This window comes from Crocuta crocuta, unplaced genomic scaffold, assembly GCF_008692635.1.
Source record: "Crocuta crocuta isolate KB4526 unplaced genomic scaffold, BGI_CrCroc_1.0 scaffold113, whole genome shotgun sequence".
NCBI classification, from domain to species: domain Eukaryota; kingdom Metazoa; phylum Chordata; class Mammalia; order Carnivora; family Hyaenidae; genus Crocuta; species Crocuta crocuta.
In genome coordinates this window covers 5,408,558-5,425,421 of record NW_027530368.1, presented here as the reverse complement: position 1 = coordinate 5,425,421, position 16,864 = coordinate 5,408,558, and the positions used below count along the sequence as shown (strand labels likewise).

Below are 16,864 nucleotides of genomic sequence, written 5' to 3'. Positions count from 1 at the left end.
TGTTAACTTCCATGCTTGTTGACCTTGTTATTAGAGATAAACATATACACAACCACAATTAACATGTACACCATACCACTCCCTCAACCCAACCTCCTCAGGGACAGGACCTAAGGAATTCAAGAGTGAATAAAGAGGGGCACCTGGGTGGCTCAGTCAGTTAAGCACTGACTTCAGCTCAGGTCATGATCTCGCAGTTTTTGAGTTCAAGCCTTGCGTCAGGCTCTGTCCTCTGTGCTGACAGCTTGGAACCTGGAGCATGCTTCGAATTCTGTGTGTGTGTGTGTCTCTCTCTTTCTCTCTCTCTCTGCTCCTCCCCCACTCATGCTCTGTCTCTCTCTCTTGCTCAAAAATAATAAACATTTAGAAAAAAAAAAAAGAGTGAATAAAGAAGGAACAGAAGGTAGGAGAGCTGAGCTAAGGGACCACCACAGAACACAAACTGGGTTACATAATGAATAGAAACAAGAAAAGGCTAGAAAGGCCTTCCCTTGAGTAAAGGGAAAGACCAGGCCTCTATTTTCTTCATCTTCCTGATTCCTCCTTTTCCTGCAGACATCAAAAGATTTGAGCAGGAGGAGGAAGTGAGGGCTGGACCTTCAGAGAAAAGTGAAGGGCTTTTAAATGGGAAAGCTAGTGGGGGCGCCTGGGTGGCTCAGTCGGTTGAGCGTTCGACTTCGGCTCAGGTCATGATCTCACGGTTCGTGGGATCGAGCCCCACGTCGGGCTCTGTGCTGACAGCTAGCTCAGAGCCTGGAGCCTGTTTCGGATTCTGTGTCTCCCTCTCTCTCTGACCCTCCCCTGCTCATGGGGCCTCTCTCTCTCAGAAATAAATAAAACATAAAAAATAAATAAATAAATAAATGGTAAAGCTAGAGTTATGAGTGAGGAAGGCAGTTATCACCATGCATTTGGATTTTTGTGGATCTCTGATATTCTTAATCTTTAACTAGGACAACTGGGACGGGATCAAAAAGAATGCCATTTTTTTTCTTAAGCTGGGAAATACTTTTCTACAGTGTTACAAGGCCAAGGAAAAGTCCCCATAAGGAAAAACACAGAATTGACTGTATAGGCTCAGAGACATGCAGACGTTATGGCAGAATAGAGTGTGCATTTCAGATGAAACTACCCTTGTGCTAAGTTACAGAGAAGAACATGAGTGAGTAGGAAGCAAGAAAGTGATGACGACTGCACCTGTTATGTACATGTTTGTGTGTGGTATCCATGGCTTCCTTTATTTTTAGACAAACTCTTTGATTTTGGATTATTTGTAATTCTCATGACACTAAACTAGCAAAAGAAGCAGTTTTAAGTGTGTGGGAAGGGAGTGGTCAGAGTCTCTCAGAATTAATCAAGTTGAAGAGCACCTCGGTGGCTCAGTTAAGTGTCCGACTCTTGATCTTGACTCAGGATATGTTCTTATGGTTCGTTGAGATTGAGCTCCATGTTGCGCTCTGCGCTGATAAACAGAGCCTGCTTGGAACTCTCTGTCTCCTCTCTCTCTGCCTCTCTCTCTCTCAAAATAAATAAATTNGTTGGTGATTAATGCTGGCGATAATCTTAAAAAGCATGGTTTAGGGGCGTCCAACTTGATTTTAGTTCAGGTCATGACCTTATGGTTTGTTGAAATAGAGCCCCATGCTGTGAGCACAAAGCCTGCTTGGGATTCTCTTCCCTCTCCCTGCCCCTCTCCTGCGCTTTCTCTAAACAAACAAATAAATAAAGCTTTTTAAGTTTTAACTTAAAACTTAAAAAAAAATATGGTTTAGTGGCACCTGGCTGGCTCAGTCTGTAGAGCATACTACTCTTGACCAGTAATTACAGTTTAAGCCCCACAGTAGAGATTACTTAGGAAAAAAATAAATCTTAAAAAAAAAGTGTGGTTTAATACCAATTGTTGGATAACTCTCTCCACCAAGGTAGTAAAACTGATATCTTGACTTTCCCGATTGTCATACATGTACTTAACAAGCTTGGCAATTGTCTCTGTGTCTGTTTCAGATTCAAAGTCATAGCCTTTGCTTTCCTGTAATTAGAAAGGAAAAAAAAATTGACACATTTAAGAAAATATTCATGATATCCAAATCTTTTCTACAGAATTTGTTTTCTCAAAAATTTCACTAAACAATTGCTAATATTTTTTGACCACCATACCCCATTAGCATTGTTCAAAATGAAGGTCACCATCTAATTATAGCAAATCCAAAATAGTCAACTATTTTGTGCAACTGAATATATGCTTTTAATTATATATACTTATATATGCTACATATAAATTAAGAAAATTGTAGGGGCACCTGGTGGCTCACTTAGTTAAGCCTCCACTCTTGATTGTGACTCAAGTCGTGATCTCATGGTTCATGAGATCAAGCCTTACATCAGGCTCTGCACTGTTAGATTCTCTTGGGATTCCCTCTCTCTGTCCTTCCCCTGCTCCTGCTCTCTCTCTCTCAAAATAAATTTTTTTAAAAAAGAAAATTTTAAATGATTAAAATATAATGGAATATATAACATTCACAAAATAATAATTCCATAATGAATATAATGATTCTTTCTTGGGTAATGATATTGCATTATCCAATACAATAGCCATTAGCTATATGTGACTATTTAAACTGATTAAAATGAGGGGTGCGTGTGTGGCTCAGTCAGCTGAGCTTCTGACTCTGACTCAGGTCATGACATCATGGTTCGTGGGTTCCAGCCCCATGTCAGGCTCTGTGCTGATGGCTCAGAACCTTCTTCAGATCCTCTGTCTCCCTCTCTGCCCCTCCCTCCCTCTCAATCCCTCAAAATTAAAATTTAAAAACTGATTAAAATGAAATAAAATTTCAAATTTGGTCCCTCAGTCATACTAGCTCAATTACCACATGTGGACAGTGGCTACTATATTGCACAGGTACAAGCTTCCATCACTGCAGAAAAGTTCAACTGGACAGCCCCAAGAGGCACTCATGAAGGTCATCATCATGAACATTGTAATACCTGGCTATTTAGGGCATAGAACCTTCATTTAATCTGTCCTAATCCTTCTTATGTATCCTGAAGCTTTGAAAAATGCCAAACAAAGGGGCACCTGGGTGGCTCAGTCAGTTAAGCATCTGACTTTGGCTCAGGTCATGATCCCACAATTCATGAGTTTGTGCCCTGCGTCGGGCTCTGTGCTAACAGCTCAGAGCCAGGAGCCTGCTTCAGATTCTGTGTCTCCCTCTCTCTCTGCCCCTCCCCTGTTTGTGCTCTGTCTCGGTCTCTCTCAAAAATAAACACTGAAAAAAAAAATTAAAAAATAAAATAAATTAAAATGCCAAACAAGATCTCTCACAATGCAAACAATGTCCACCCCCCCAAAATTCCAATTTAATTTGAGCTTTTGGGTCAAATTTATAATAAAGCCAAGTAATTATTTCTTATTCACATAAAAAACAAAAATATTCCACTATCACAAAGAAAAGTCCGGTAAACTCCAAACCCTTGTAACCATCTCAGGAATTACGTGATCACACCTAGATGGTGCGGCACAACCCAACAAACCTCACTGCCCTCCATTAGAAATTTCTCAAAGCCTGTTGTCTTTTCAGGTCACTTTACTTACCAAAAACTTTTTCAAGTCTTTGTAGTTGGTGATAATTCCATTGTGAATAACAATAAATTCTAAAAGAGATAAAAAGTATTGATGACAAAAAATTATAGGTCTAGTAAACACTGTAAATAGCCACAACTTGTCAAGTCACATGCTAGAATTCCAAGTGTAATCATATATCTTCTACTTTTCATTATCAGATTCTCCCTGGGTAGATTAGCAGCATTATTTATGTGGTTTAGTGGAAGCACACAGTGCTGGAGAAGTGGATGTAGAGGGAATAAAATAAACTGGGGTCTACAAGACATCAATTTCATTTGTGGCTAAACTACTAATCTAATCTCACCATATGAAAGGGGTAAATTTCCTGGGGTTTCTTCATTTGCAAAACAAGAAGACTGACCAATACAGCTATTATTCTCATTTCCTTCTTCATTCATTCTTAGGCAGAAAAAAACTCCTAAATTTAAAGAGAAAGACTTTCAAACTAAAACAATTACCTAATTTACATTAAATGAGTTTAAGAACTTAAGTTAAAGAAAAAGAAAAACCAGCTATCCTGAGCTCGGAGCCTGCTTGGGATACATTCTCTCACCGGCCCCGTCTGTCCCTCTCCCTGGCACAGGCTCTCTCTTACTCTCTCTAAAAATAAGTTTTTTTAATTCAAAAGAAAAAAGAAAATCCAGCTATACAGATCTATAGTAAAATTTACTTAGCTGAGATCCAGACAATTCTTGAGATGTCAGATAAATTAATGTTAAAACAGCATGCCAAGATCAAGTAGATATGTAGCAGAATAATTTTGATCTTTTTGATTAAACTAAGAATTGGCAATATTATTATTTATAGCCCTCAACAGTGTATGTAAAGACCACTAATATGGATTTATTATTTAAAATTCTTATAAATTATTCTTTAAAATTAGAATACTGGGGGGGCGACTGGGTGGCTTAGTCGGTTGGGCGTCCGACTTTCGCTTGGGTCATGATCTTGCGGTTCGTGGGTTCGGGCCCCACGTCGGGCTCTGTGCTGACTGCCAGCTCGGAGCCTGGAGCCTGTTTCGGTCTGTGACTCCCTCTCTCTCTGACTCTCCCCTGCTCACGCTCTCTCTCTTTCTCTCTCCTAGAAATGAATAGAAAACATTTAAAAAATAAATAAATAAATAAATAAAATTAGAATACTGGGGCATCTGGCTGGCTCATTGCTAGAGCATGCAACTCTTGATCTCAGGGTCGTGACTTCAAGCCCCAAACTGGGCATGGAGCCTACTTAAAAAAAATGTAAAATTAGAATACTAAATTATCAAAATGTTTTTAAATATAAAGATCTGACATTTGGGGCTGATATTAAATGAGCTTGAACTGAATAAGTTACAAATCAAATAATAGATTTTTAAGTGAAAAAGAGATACCACCAAATGATACTACAAAAATAAATCTAAGAAAAAAAATTTTATTGCTGGAACACAAAGAATCATAAACAGCTGACTATGGGATACAAAGCCTTAATGTCAAAGTCTCAAAACATAACCTAGATACAAATTTGTAGGACTCTTATAAAGGCGCTGTCAGTATTAAAAGTTTGAACAGCTGTTAGCATTCAAATCCAATTTAATAATAATTATGTGAAACATAAATACCTGAAAAGGACAGCTACTGAATTATTATAATGAAATCATAAAATCTTTTCTCAAAAGGTATGTATATACTCACACATATTCATATATATACAAATGGATATATTTGCTTATTAAAAAAAAAAAAAATAGAGGCGCCTAGGTAGCTCAGTGGTTAAGTGTCCGACTTCAGCTCGGCTCAGATCATGATCTCACAGCTCCTGAGTTCGAGCCTGTGCTGACAATTAGGCTCTGTGCTGACAACTCGGAGCCTGGAGCCTGCTTTGGATTCTGTGTCTCCCCCTCTCTCTGCCCCTCCCCTGCTCATGCTCTATCTCTCTCAGAAATAAAATAAACATTAAAAAAAATTTTTTTAAACAGTCTAAAAAATGTGTTAAATGGTTATCTACAGATAAGGAATAAGGAAGAGGAAATAGGATACAAATTAGACTTTCTTTATTGGTATGACTTCAGAACTATGCACACAGTTTGAAGTAAAAATTTTAAAGATGGTCAATCCCTAAACATTAAAATAAAATATAACAGATCAACATAATGTTGTATCTGATAATATCACAACCACAGGGGATTATTACAAGTGACTCTAAAATACAGTAATTTGATTATATATCTCTAAAGAGATACACTCTAATGACAAAAATATTAATAAAAATTTTAACAAAAAACAGTAAACATACTTATGGTAGTACTGGTATGAGGATTCTGTTGTATGTAGATGATACAATAAATCAAATAAGTATGTTGCAGGTGTTAAGAATGGAGTTTTTAGGTGAGATTGGAAGGAAATCTATCAGAGCAAGGAGGTTAAATAAAAACCTTCCAGCATTAGATTTGAATCAAAAGCGTTAGTGTAATATTATGCCGTGTTTTATCTTTAAACTTATACATGCATGCACACACCCACAGAGCTATTTTCCTGCTCTGTCCACCTAAAGACCTCAGTGCAATGAGCACCTGGTTTATAGTCTTTATATACCATTTCCACTAAAAGGAACTAAGGATCCTTAGAGATATGGATGATTCCAAGTCTGGGGCAAAATTAGATGAACCTGAAACAAAGACTATTAAGCCTACTTGTGTCATGTCAGGAACCAACCTAAATAAGCTCCAATAGCCAAAGATGGGAAAATTTGTGCATCAATACAGATTATTACTCCTGTGTTTTTAAAAAATACAGTATTTTAAATTTGTGAGTTTATAATAAGAAAAAGAAACTCGTTCATCTTAGAACATTAGAACCACTTCATTTTTGAAAAATGGTAAATAAAGTGAAAAAAATCAAATACTTATCCTGCCTCTCTTATATAATATGGAACTCTGGGTAACTAAGCAGTTGATATGGAGAAGTTTCTCTTTACAGAAGTATTTAAGGTAAGTGAAAAATGAATGACAGTACTTGACTATCAGCATTTTACAAATCCCTAAAGAAATAATTAATTGGCAATAATCTATGGCCACCAATAATACAAAAAGAAAAATGCTCAAACATTACATACCTCCACGTGTAAATCAATACCATACCAATTTATAGTAAATAGAAGAGACAGAGAAACTTAAATGACACCCTGGGATGCATACAATTAAGCAAGATCTAGACTGCAGGAAACTCTACAGGACAAACAACACAGCAAAGTGCAAGGAAAAAGGAGAGAAAGACAGAGCTTCCAAAATAATCTGGGTGGAGGAATACAGAGAAACAGAACAGATTTTGTATTGTTAAATGTTAAAGCTGGGTAACAGATACATCAGGTTCTACATACTGTCTACTTCTGCAAATGCTTGAAATTTTCCAAATTAAAAAAAAATTAAAATAACAAAAACATAAAAGTCTTCATTCTTCTCCCATCGGCCACCCCTTTATAATCATTCCAAAGCACGCAGAATGTGTTCATACCATTATTTTTATCAGAGCGCTGGGGATGGCTGTTGACAGGATTGGGTTCTCCATGTGTCGCCCAACGGGTATGAGCTATTCCGAGGTGTACATCAAATTCTATATCCAAATCCATATCCTGTTGCTCTGAAGATATAAAATGAAAAATTCCAATATTAAATCATGCTGTAGAGATAATGCCAAAAGTTATATTTAAATATAATTATTACAGGGCACCTAGGTGGCTAGGTTGGTTAAGCATCTGACTTTAGCTCAGGTCATGATCTCATAGTTCATGGGTTTGAGCCTGGCACTGGGCTCTGTGCTGACAGCTGGAGCCTGCTTCAGATTCTGTGTCTCCCTCTCCCTGCCCCTCCCCTGCTTGTGTGCTCACTCTCTCCCTCCCTTTCTATCATTTCTCTATCATTCTTAAGACCCCACATGACCCAGTCCTCAGTCTCCTCACCAGCTCATCTCGTGCCGCTCTCCCCCTCCCTTACTGTGTGCTAGCCCACTGACTTTCAGCTGTAAGCAGGCCAAGCTCACATAGTCTTTGAATTTGGTGTTCCCTCTGCCTAGAATCTCCCCCTTCAGACAATAATGTGGTCTCTGCTCAAATGTCACCTCTACTATATTTTGTCTTCACAGCACTAATCACTACCTAACATTATTTATTTGTTTGTTGTCTGGCCCTCTCACTAGAGTAAGTTCCATCACGTCAGCGAGTCTGCCTATCTTGTTCTCTACTGTGTCATCAAGGCCTAGCACACTGGCTAGAATAAAGTAAGTGTTCAAGAAATATTCATTTTGTTGCCGAATCCTCACAATACTCTGTTAGGTACTAGTGTCCCCATTTTATAAAGAAACTGAGGCTCTAAGAGTGAGAGAAACTGCCCTAGGTCACAGCTAACAGGAAGCAGAAATAGGATGTGAACCCAAGTCTGGCTAACATCCAGAGATAACAAATGTTAAGATACAACCATTCGTGCTTTACATCTGATGATATAAAATATAAAACAATCTTAAATTTTTGTTACATCCTAGAATAACAGCCTTCCTTTGCCACCAAATTTCACTGCCTTTACTATCAACACTGTCTCATGACAGCACCTACTCCTCCATGACAGTACTTACTCCTGCGTTTCAATTTCCTCATCTACAAAATGAGGATGATAAGTTTACCTACTTCATGGGTTATACTAAGGACTAGTAAGGCACTCAGTAGAGTGTCTGGGACACAGCAATAACAAATGTTAGCTATTACTAATGAAGTCAGAAGTTACTGATAATCAATCTCATGGCCTTTTCTGAAATGACTTCCTTTCTCTTTTGTCTTAAGAGGTCATAAATTGAAACTTGCTATGAGAAACGAGGTGGACACCACAAACATCCAAATATCCACACCCAGAGTTAACAAATATTAACACCTAACCATTTGTGCTCTAGATTTTTTAAGATCTAAAATGTAAAAATGCCAACTGATGCCTCCTTTATGCCCTGGCCCCATCCCATGCCTCCTCGGGGAGTTCTCAGGTTGACGGAGCACTGCCTCCCCTGTGCCTCTGAACATCTAATACAGACAGTAACGTGTCCACAAATGATAGCATGCTTTTGTTTTTTAAATGGTACTAACTTTGCACATCTCTAAGGATGCTTTTTTCATTCTTTCACTCAATATTAGGTTCCCACAACCTATCCATGTTCTCATATGCAGAACCAAGTCCAGTACACTCCTTTCAAAAGCTACATATGTTCCTTCACTGTATCACATCCAACTCAGTCTCCTGTTCTCTTACCGGTAGACATTTAGGTTGTTTCTACATTTTGCTGCAATGAATCCTGTCCTATCCCCTTATTCATAGAGTTTCTTCCAAGTATATGCCCAAGAATGGAAGCACTTGGTCACAGGATATAGGCATCTCCATTTAGACATTACCAGCTTCCTCTCCAAAGCGATTCCTCAGTTACAAATTCAGGAGCAATGTCTGCTAATTCCCAATCTTCCACTTCCTTCAGGAGGTAGCAAGTCGCAACATGCTGATATGCAAAGACGGTGATTCTGGTCACAGTCTGCCCTCTGGCTTCCCACACTCAACTACCAATACTATAGAGTAAAAGGACTACCCACTATTCCATCAAATTTGGCTTCCCTATTCTTATCTTTGCTGATGCTATTCTATTCAGAAGGTCCTCCCTTCTCATCCTCACAACCCAAACAGAATCAACAGGCATTCCTTATATACCTCAAGTTTCTCCAACGGTGCCCAACTTCAAGTGGGAACTAGCTCTCCCCTGAATCCTTAAACAATTTGTTTGTTCTCTCCTATGGAATCTACTATAATCAGCCTGGTATACAGGATACAGTACATATAGTACACCAAATATTTATACTACAGTTTTTGAAATATAGTTATTTGGGTGCCTGGCTCATCCCGAAACTAATCTCACCCACAATACGTGCAAAATAAGTACTGATCTAATTTGCTAAGTACTACAAAGCTAAATGTTTGGCTTATGTGGGTAAATAAGTGAAAAAAGTGACCAAGTCTACCATTCTCCTCTTCTACCTGCACTCCTTTGCCATGATTACAATGGCATCCATTTGAGCAGGTACATAAAAAACCTACTGTTTCCTGGAGTTTGTGGAAGATGTTTTTAATTTTTTTTTTTTTCAATTTAAAAAAAGCTTCAAAGCTTTTGCTTTGTTTTTAAGCTTCCCGTGAAAAATTAAAATGTTTAAGCATAATGTTATGAACTAAATATTGAGAAGTATATCCTCTTTAATGGAGCATGTATTTCTAGGCAACTACTTTATACCAGGGAAATAAGAAAATCTGAAAGAAAACATGATACTTACCTGATTATATCATATTTATTAAAAAGGGCAATATTCAGACTGACTATATGTCCAAAATAGGCATTTACTCCAAAGACACTAGAATAAGGGCACCAATAAAAACACCTCTGTCCTATGAAAGGCCTTCCTCAGGGATGGTGGTTCCTGCATTTTCGGATACTGAGCTTGCTATGAACACAAGGTACCTAGCTAATTTCATCCCCTAGTTAATACGGCCATTTTTAAAGCTAAGTATACTGTACACTAGCAGAGATAACAACAAAACTACTTTTCTTCTCTTCCTTCCACTTGAAACATCACAATTCTTAAAAGAACCCCAAAATACGGGAAGAAAGGTAATTTGGTAGGAAAGGGAGAAGGAAGCAAAGGGAGGGGAGACGGGACAAAATTCGAACTAAGTACATTACTGTGAACTTCTTCATCCAGTGCCTTAACTTTCCCTTTCTTCTTAATGAGCTGGATCTTGCAGGCATTGGCTTCCCAATCCTTGTCATTGCCTCCATCAACTCCCACCCCTACATCACAGAGGCAGAAAAGCTAGATTTAGAAACTTAGATTATCATCATGAGACAAAACTTTTAATTAAAAATTATTTTTTCATCTAATTAATTCATTTGTTCATCAATTCACATTTACTGAAAACCTATTATATGTCAAGCGATAGCTGCTAGAAACAAAACTGAAAATTATTCCATTTTTATCCTCAAATTTCTAATGATGTACTCAGAAGAAAGGGAACAAGTCATTACAATACAGTGTGGGTCTGGATTATATAATACAAGTACGACAGGCTGAAGGAAAAAAAAAAAGCACGCCAGGTTGGGTGTCAACCTGAGCACCATGGAGAAAGGCAGAAGATCGGCACCCAGCTCAGAAGGGAAATACACAAGGACAATCAGGGAATACATTCCTTGAAATTCTACTTAAGTTTCTAAAGAATTTGAAAAAGGTACCCGAAGGAACTAAAAAAGCATGAAGTAGTCTTAAGCAGAGAAATCAAAAACGTATAGAAGACTCTCTTTGGAAACAGAGTGGACTGAAGGCGGGGGTACAGAAGAAACCAGCTGTCAGAAGATACAGCTACAGGAAAGCAAAAATGAGGAGGCCCCAAACCTCCTCACTTTTGATGATGGTGATGAAGACAGGGATCAGTAATACCGAGGGCAGAACTGCCTGGATGCAATGTGAGGAGGCAGGCTGGGTCCGGGAGACCTTCCAGGCTCATTGGACTTGTTGAATGACTGCTGATAAAACGAACACAGTGAGAACCACATGCAGAGTGCGTTCAGTCTACTTCTGGGCATGCAAAATTTATATCATGGTTTATCCAGGAAAAAAATTCTAAGAGGCAGCTTGAAATACAGGTCTGCAGCTTGGGAAATAGACATGGGTTATTTGTCATCAACATATGAGAGGCTGATGAAGTCTGAGCTCACCCACGACAATACAAGAAAAATGGGCGTAGGAAAGAATCTTGAAGAACATTAATATTTAGGCAAAAGGTGGAAGAAAAGGAGCCCTCAAAGCAAACAGAAAAGAACCAGCATGTTAAGAGAGTATGTGTTACAAAAAAAGCTAAGGAAGGAGAGAATTTTATGAATGAAGGAGTTGAGGAATTCACTTTCTATTAACTGAGGAAGTCATGGAAAATAAGGGCCCATTACATTTGGCAATGTCAAGAGTACAGAAAAGGCTTAACATAGCAAGCCTGACACCGCTTTCCTTAGAAAGGTCTGCCTGCAAAGTTGGCCCTTGGCTGGCAGCTGGGAACTTGGGATTTCAGGACTGTTACCGTACCTAACTATGAAACAACGTGGCTTATACTGAACATCTGCTTCCATTCTGGGAGTCTAGAATTGTGGTATGTGTTAGGCAGATGGGTAGGATCCAGGCGACCAGCCTCATATAAAAGCTTGGGCGTTGAGTGGCTTCACTGATACACATTTCACACACGTTGTCGCAAGCGGCTGAATTAAGCGAACACTGTGGGACTCCAATAGGAGAGAATGCTCAGAAGCTCGTGCCTCACACCCTCCAGACTTCACCCCATGTGCCTTCTTCCCTGGCTGATTTTGCTCTGGATTCTCTTGTTGGAACAAATCGTAGCCATGAGTACAACTATATGCTGAGTCCTCCTCAGGAGGTGGTCTTGGGGACGCCTAACATAGTTAAGGAAAGGAGCCAGAATAGAACAGTAAGGTGACAAAAAGGTATTTTTATTTGCTTTGTCATTTATTTAAAGTAGAAGAATCTCAGGCAAGTTTACATGCCAATAGCAGGGAATCCTTGGAGAAAAAGAAATTGAAGTTACAAAAAAGAAAAAAGATAATTTATAAAGTAAGGCCTTCAAGAACTTTGTTCTACCATGAACATGCCCCAGGTGATTTATGTTCTTATAGTAACATTCTCAACAAAGGAAGATTTCCATAAGAAGTAATATAAATGGTAATACTGTTGAAATTACATGAATAAACCCTTTGAACATGATAAAAGATAAAAATTCTTCTTTTAATGTTTATTCAAAAATAGACATTACTAAAGAATCTAGTCAACAGACAAAACCTCTTTATTTAGATTCAAGAATCATGTTAAACCTATAATATTTTTTTAAAAGGGAATACCAGCAGAATCATATCCTCTGTACTCCAGTCGCTGAAGGCCTTTGATTAGGGTCTCCAAGATTTCTCGTCTTGTGCGAGGAACATGGTAGTTTAAGTAAGCAAATATACCTGCAAATAAACAAATATTTAATAAAAAAATTTGAGTAATGAAACAATACTGACACAATTATGACAAAATCCTCATTTGCATAATTATCTAAGATATGCAGAAATAGGAAGCTAGAGTCATCTTTAAAAAAGAAAGAGGAGCACATGGATGCCTCAGTTGGTTAAGTGTCCAATTCTTGATTTCAGCTCAGGTCAAGATTTCACAATTTGTGGGTTCCAGCCCCATCAGTCTCTGCACTGACAATGTGATGCCTGCTTGGGATTCTCTCTCTCCCTCTCTCTCTGCCCCTCCCCACCTCACATGCACTCTCTTTCTAAATAAATTTTAAAATACAGAGAGAGAGAAAGAGAGAGAGAGAGAGAGAGACAAAGAAAGAAAGAAAGAAATTCTCACTTCAAATTATTTAAAGCTAGTGAAACTTTTATAAAGGAGTATTTCTCATTAATATAAAAGACTAAAGCAAATAAATGTTTAGTTTTTGCAAAGCTTATAAAGCTAGTCACATATCTTCCATCACTGCCATTTAGTCTGGTAAAATTTAGTTTAAAAAATGAACCAATCACAGGCACCTGGGTAGCTCACTTGGTTCAGTGTCTGGCCTTGGCTCAGGTAATGATCTCATGGTTCAGGAATTCCAGCCCCACACTGGGCTCTCTCCTGACAGTGCACAGCCTGCTTGGGATTCTGTCTCTCTCTCCCTCTCTCTCTGCCCCCTCCTGCTCACACTCACTCTCTCTCAAAAATAAATAAATAAACTTAAAAAAAATTTTTTTGATTAACCAATCAACAAATTTGTACTTTATGTCCTATATACTGAACACTGTCTAAAAGAAAACATATTCTTTTTTTTTTTTTTTTTTTTAAATTTTTTTAATGGTTTATTTATTTCTAGGAGAGAGAGAGAGAGAGAGAGAGAGACAGTGCGAGCAGGGGAGGGTCAGAGAGAGAGAGTCACAGACTCTGAAACAGGCTCCAGGCCCTGAGCTGGCAGTCAGCACAGAGCCCGATGCGGGGCTCGAACCCACGAACCGCGAGATCATGACCTGAGCGAAAGTCGGACGCTTAACCGACTAAGCCACCCGGGCGCCCCAAAGAAAACATATTCTTAAGTATTTTAAATAACACATGGGCCCTACAAAACGATACAGATGGAATAATTTTTCTTACTTCCAATGATCCTGGTATCAATAACAGTAACAATAAACAACTTATAAATATCAGTATATTTATATACAACCTAAATAATTTAATAACAGGGAAAAATGGACTAAAATATGTATAGAATCATCTTAAGGGAAAATGGCTGGAATCTTTTGTTCACCAGATACTACCAAAAGATAAACAACTATTATGATACATGTTAACACCTACTGAGAATTCATAAAGAAGGAGTACTTATTTGGAAAAACAAAACTAGCATAAAAAGGAATAGTACAATGTGAACTGAACCAGAAAAGCAAACAAGCAGTAGAACATAGGTAAAGGAAATCCACATTTAAAAAAATTTTTATAACGCTTATTCACTTTAAAAAAAATTTTTTTTTAATGTTTATGTTCGAGGGAGAGAGAGAGAGAGAGAGAGGGAAAGCACGTCAGCAGGAGAGGGCCAGAAAGAGGGAGACAGAGGATCTGAAGCAGGCTCTGCGCACTGAGCATAGTGCCCAGTGCAGGGCTTGAACTCACAAACCGTGAGATCATGAACTGAGCCAAAACCAAGAGTCGACCACTTATCCAACTGGCCACCCAGAGGCCCCTATTTATTCTTATTTGAGAGACAGAGTGTGAGCAGGGAAGGGGCAGACAGAGTGGGAGACACAGAATCTGAAGCAGGCTCCAGGCTCTGAGACCTACATGGGGATCGAACTTACAAACCGTGAGATCATGTCCTGAGCTGAAGTCCAACACTCAAACGATTGAGCCACCCAGGTGCCCCAGAAGTCCATATTTTAAAAACAGCAGCATGAGGAGCACCAACCACACCTTACATTTGATTGTTCTGTCTCAAAAGTCTCTTTGAATCCAGAATGGTCTCCCCTACTGCCCTGTTTTCCCCAAGACACCAATTTACTGGCAAGCTGAGGCCAATTTTCTTGTTGAATGTCTCACCTTTTGGCTGTGTCTAATTGCTTAAACTAGAAATAGTCTAACCAATTTCTCTATTCCTTTTATTTCTTGTAGATTGGAAGACAGATCTAAAGACTCGATTGAGTTGGGTCAAAATTTAGGGGCAAGAATTACTCACAATGCACATATTATTTTATACTGTCCACAGGTCCCTTATTAGCGACGTTAAGATTGTCACTAGTAAAGACAATCGGATCACCTAGCCTATCATATTCTGAAAGCATCTTCAGAATACTCTTCAGAGCTTTAGATATTGACAGCACTGATTTTAAGATATTCATATTCTCTTTCTTTGTGATCTATATAATAATGGAGCACTTCCCAGTCAGTGGCATCTTAAATTCAATAAAATACCATATATTGTGTTCCAATTCAAAACCTGCCTTTTCCTTGAGAGGAAGCACTATTATTATCAATAATTATCAGTGTAATTTTGGGGTTCACTCTTGGAACAAAGAAAAGAAGAGGAGGAATAGAGGAAGAAGTCGGAGCAACATTTCTCCGTACATAACCAGGCAGGAATTGAAAGGAAGAATAGGATAACATATGTACAGAAGTTTTCTAAGATCAAAGTAACAGAGCAGGAGAAAGAAAAAAGAGAGTACTTTTCACAACTACTTTTAAGTCATCCCTGCTTAAAGAAATGAGAGATAAAGAAGAGGCTGAACCTGTCAATTTTACTGACCAGCCCCTCCCCAGGCCTGTTGGTTCGAGACAGTGCACCTGCTGGCATTAGTGGGTTATGTGTACTTTTGGGGTAGCTGGGAAAATATAATTGGCAAATAACCAGCCAATCAGGCATACAGGGCATGTTCGCAAGGGAGGCATTCATAACTCAAAATGGTGCTTATTAGCATAGAAATCACTAAAGTGAACCCCATTCCAGGTCTTTGACTTGTCTTCTCAAACCTCTCATAAACAGCTCTGCTTTAGGTTAACTACTAAAAGCCCAAGAATCAACACTCTTCTGCTCTTCGGTAATTGCTCCAATACCACACACAATAGTTTTATGGAGTGCAGATTTTCCTCTCCTATATCACCATGTGCTTCCAGAGTGTAAGTTTTCTTATTTATTAGCGGAATATTCTTGGAATAAATATTCCCTTAAGTGAAGTGGGTGCTCGCACTTACAGGCATCATTCTTGGAAAATTGCAACTTAAAGTCAATGACATAAAAGCACTAATGAGCACCCTGCTTAACAAAATACTCAGATGCAACCAGGAGACACACTTGGTTAAAAGATTATTAAACCTTATGGAAATGAAAACTGAATGCAACTTAGTTGACTAATTATTAAAGTTCTTATGCCTGATTAAATTTATGTCCTTATACATGAGAATACTACATATTTTTCCCCTTGCCATCTTCAGTATTTTGAGACCTCAGACAGTATAATTTATCAGTGATAAGTGTTCAAATTCATTCTCTAAACTTTATACTTTCTGATCAAAATCTATCTGCAATGCCACTTAACTTTCATTCTGCAAGTTATACTCCATTCATAATCATCATTAAAGATTCAAATTACACAAATGCTACAGAAGTGTATACCTCCATACAAGGGAGCTATCCACTATTAATCCCATACAAACTGTCTAAATTCTTCAGCCATACACCTATGTATATGTACAGTCCTTTCGCTATACAAATACAAAACTACATGTACATGGCTTTAGAGGGCACTTCTGTAACAAATAAATGTGATGTCTCTCTATATATTGTTTCTTCTACTTAGGATGTTGGCTATCTTTTTATGTCAGTATATAAACATCTACCCTATTCTATTTAATAGCTGCATACTACTGCATAATAGATTTATTTTACCTAATCATTTCCCTCCCAATTGAGGTTTTTCTGATTCTCCATAGTTACAAACAATGCCTCAATTAAACTTATACACATTAACTTGATGCCTGTCATAAAACAAGTTCAACACTATAATCATGGAGGTACAGTCTACAAGAAAGATTCCTTTAAAGGAGGAAATATTTGAGATAACATTTTCTATAATCCTGAAGACAACCAAGAAAAAAATTATATACAGTGACAAAATGAGGAAT

At 38.2% G+C, this 16,864-nt stretch overlaps 1 protein-coding gene across 1 annotated transcript in view; it reads right to left on the bottom strand.

Annotated features, from left to right (window-relative positions):
- GFPT1 (glutamine--fructose-6-phosphate transaminase 1) overlaps positions 1–16,864 on the bottom strand; it is a 52,352-nt gene that overhangs the window by 33,516 nt on the left and 1,972 nt on the right. Inside the window, exons 2-6 of the mRNA XM_077766376.1 lie at positions 12,571–12,678; positions 10,357–10,464; positions 7,114–7,239; positions 3,596–3,654; positions 1,895–2,029 (exon numbers count right to left, since the gene is read on the bottom strand). Coding sequence (XP_077622502.1) covers positions 1,895–2,029; positions 3,596–3,654; positions 7,114–7,239; positions 10,357–10,464; positions 12,571–12,678 — 536 coding nt within the window. The remainder of the gene's footprint in view (positions 1–1,894; positions 2,030–3,595; positions 3,655–7,113; positions 7,240–10,356; positions 10,465–12,570; positions 12,679–16,864) is intronic.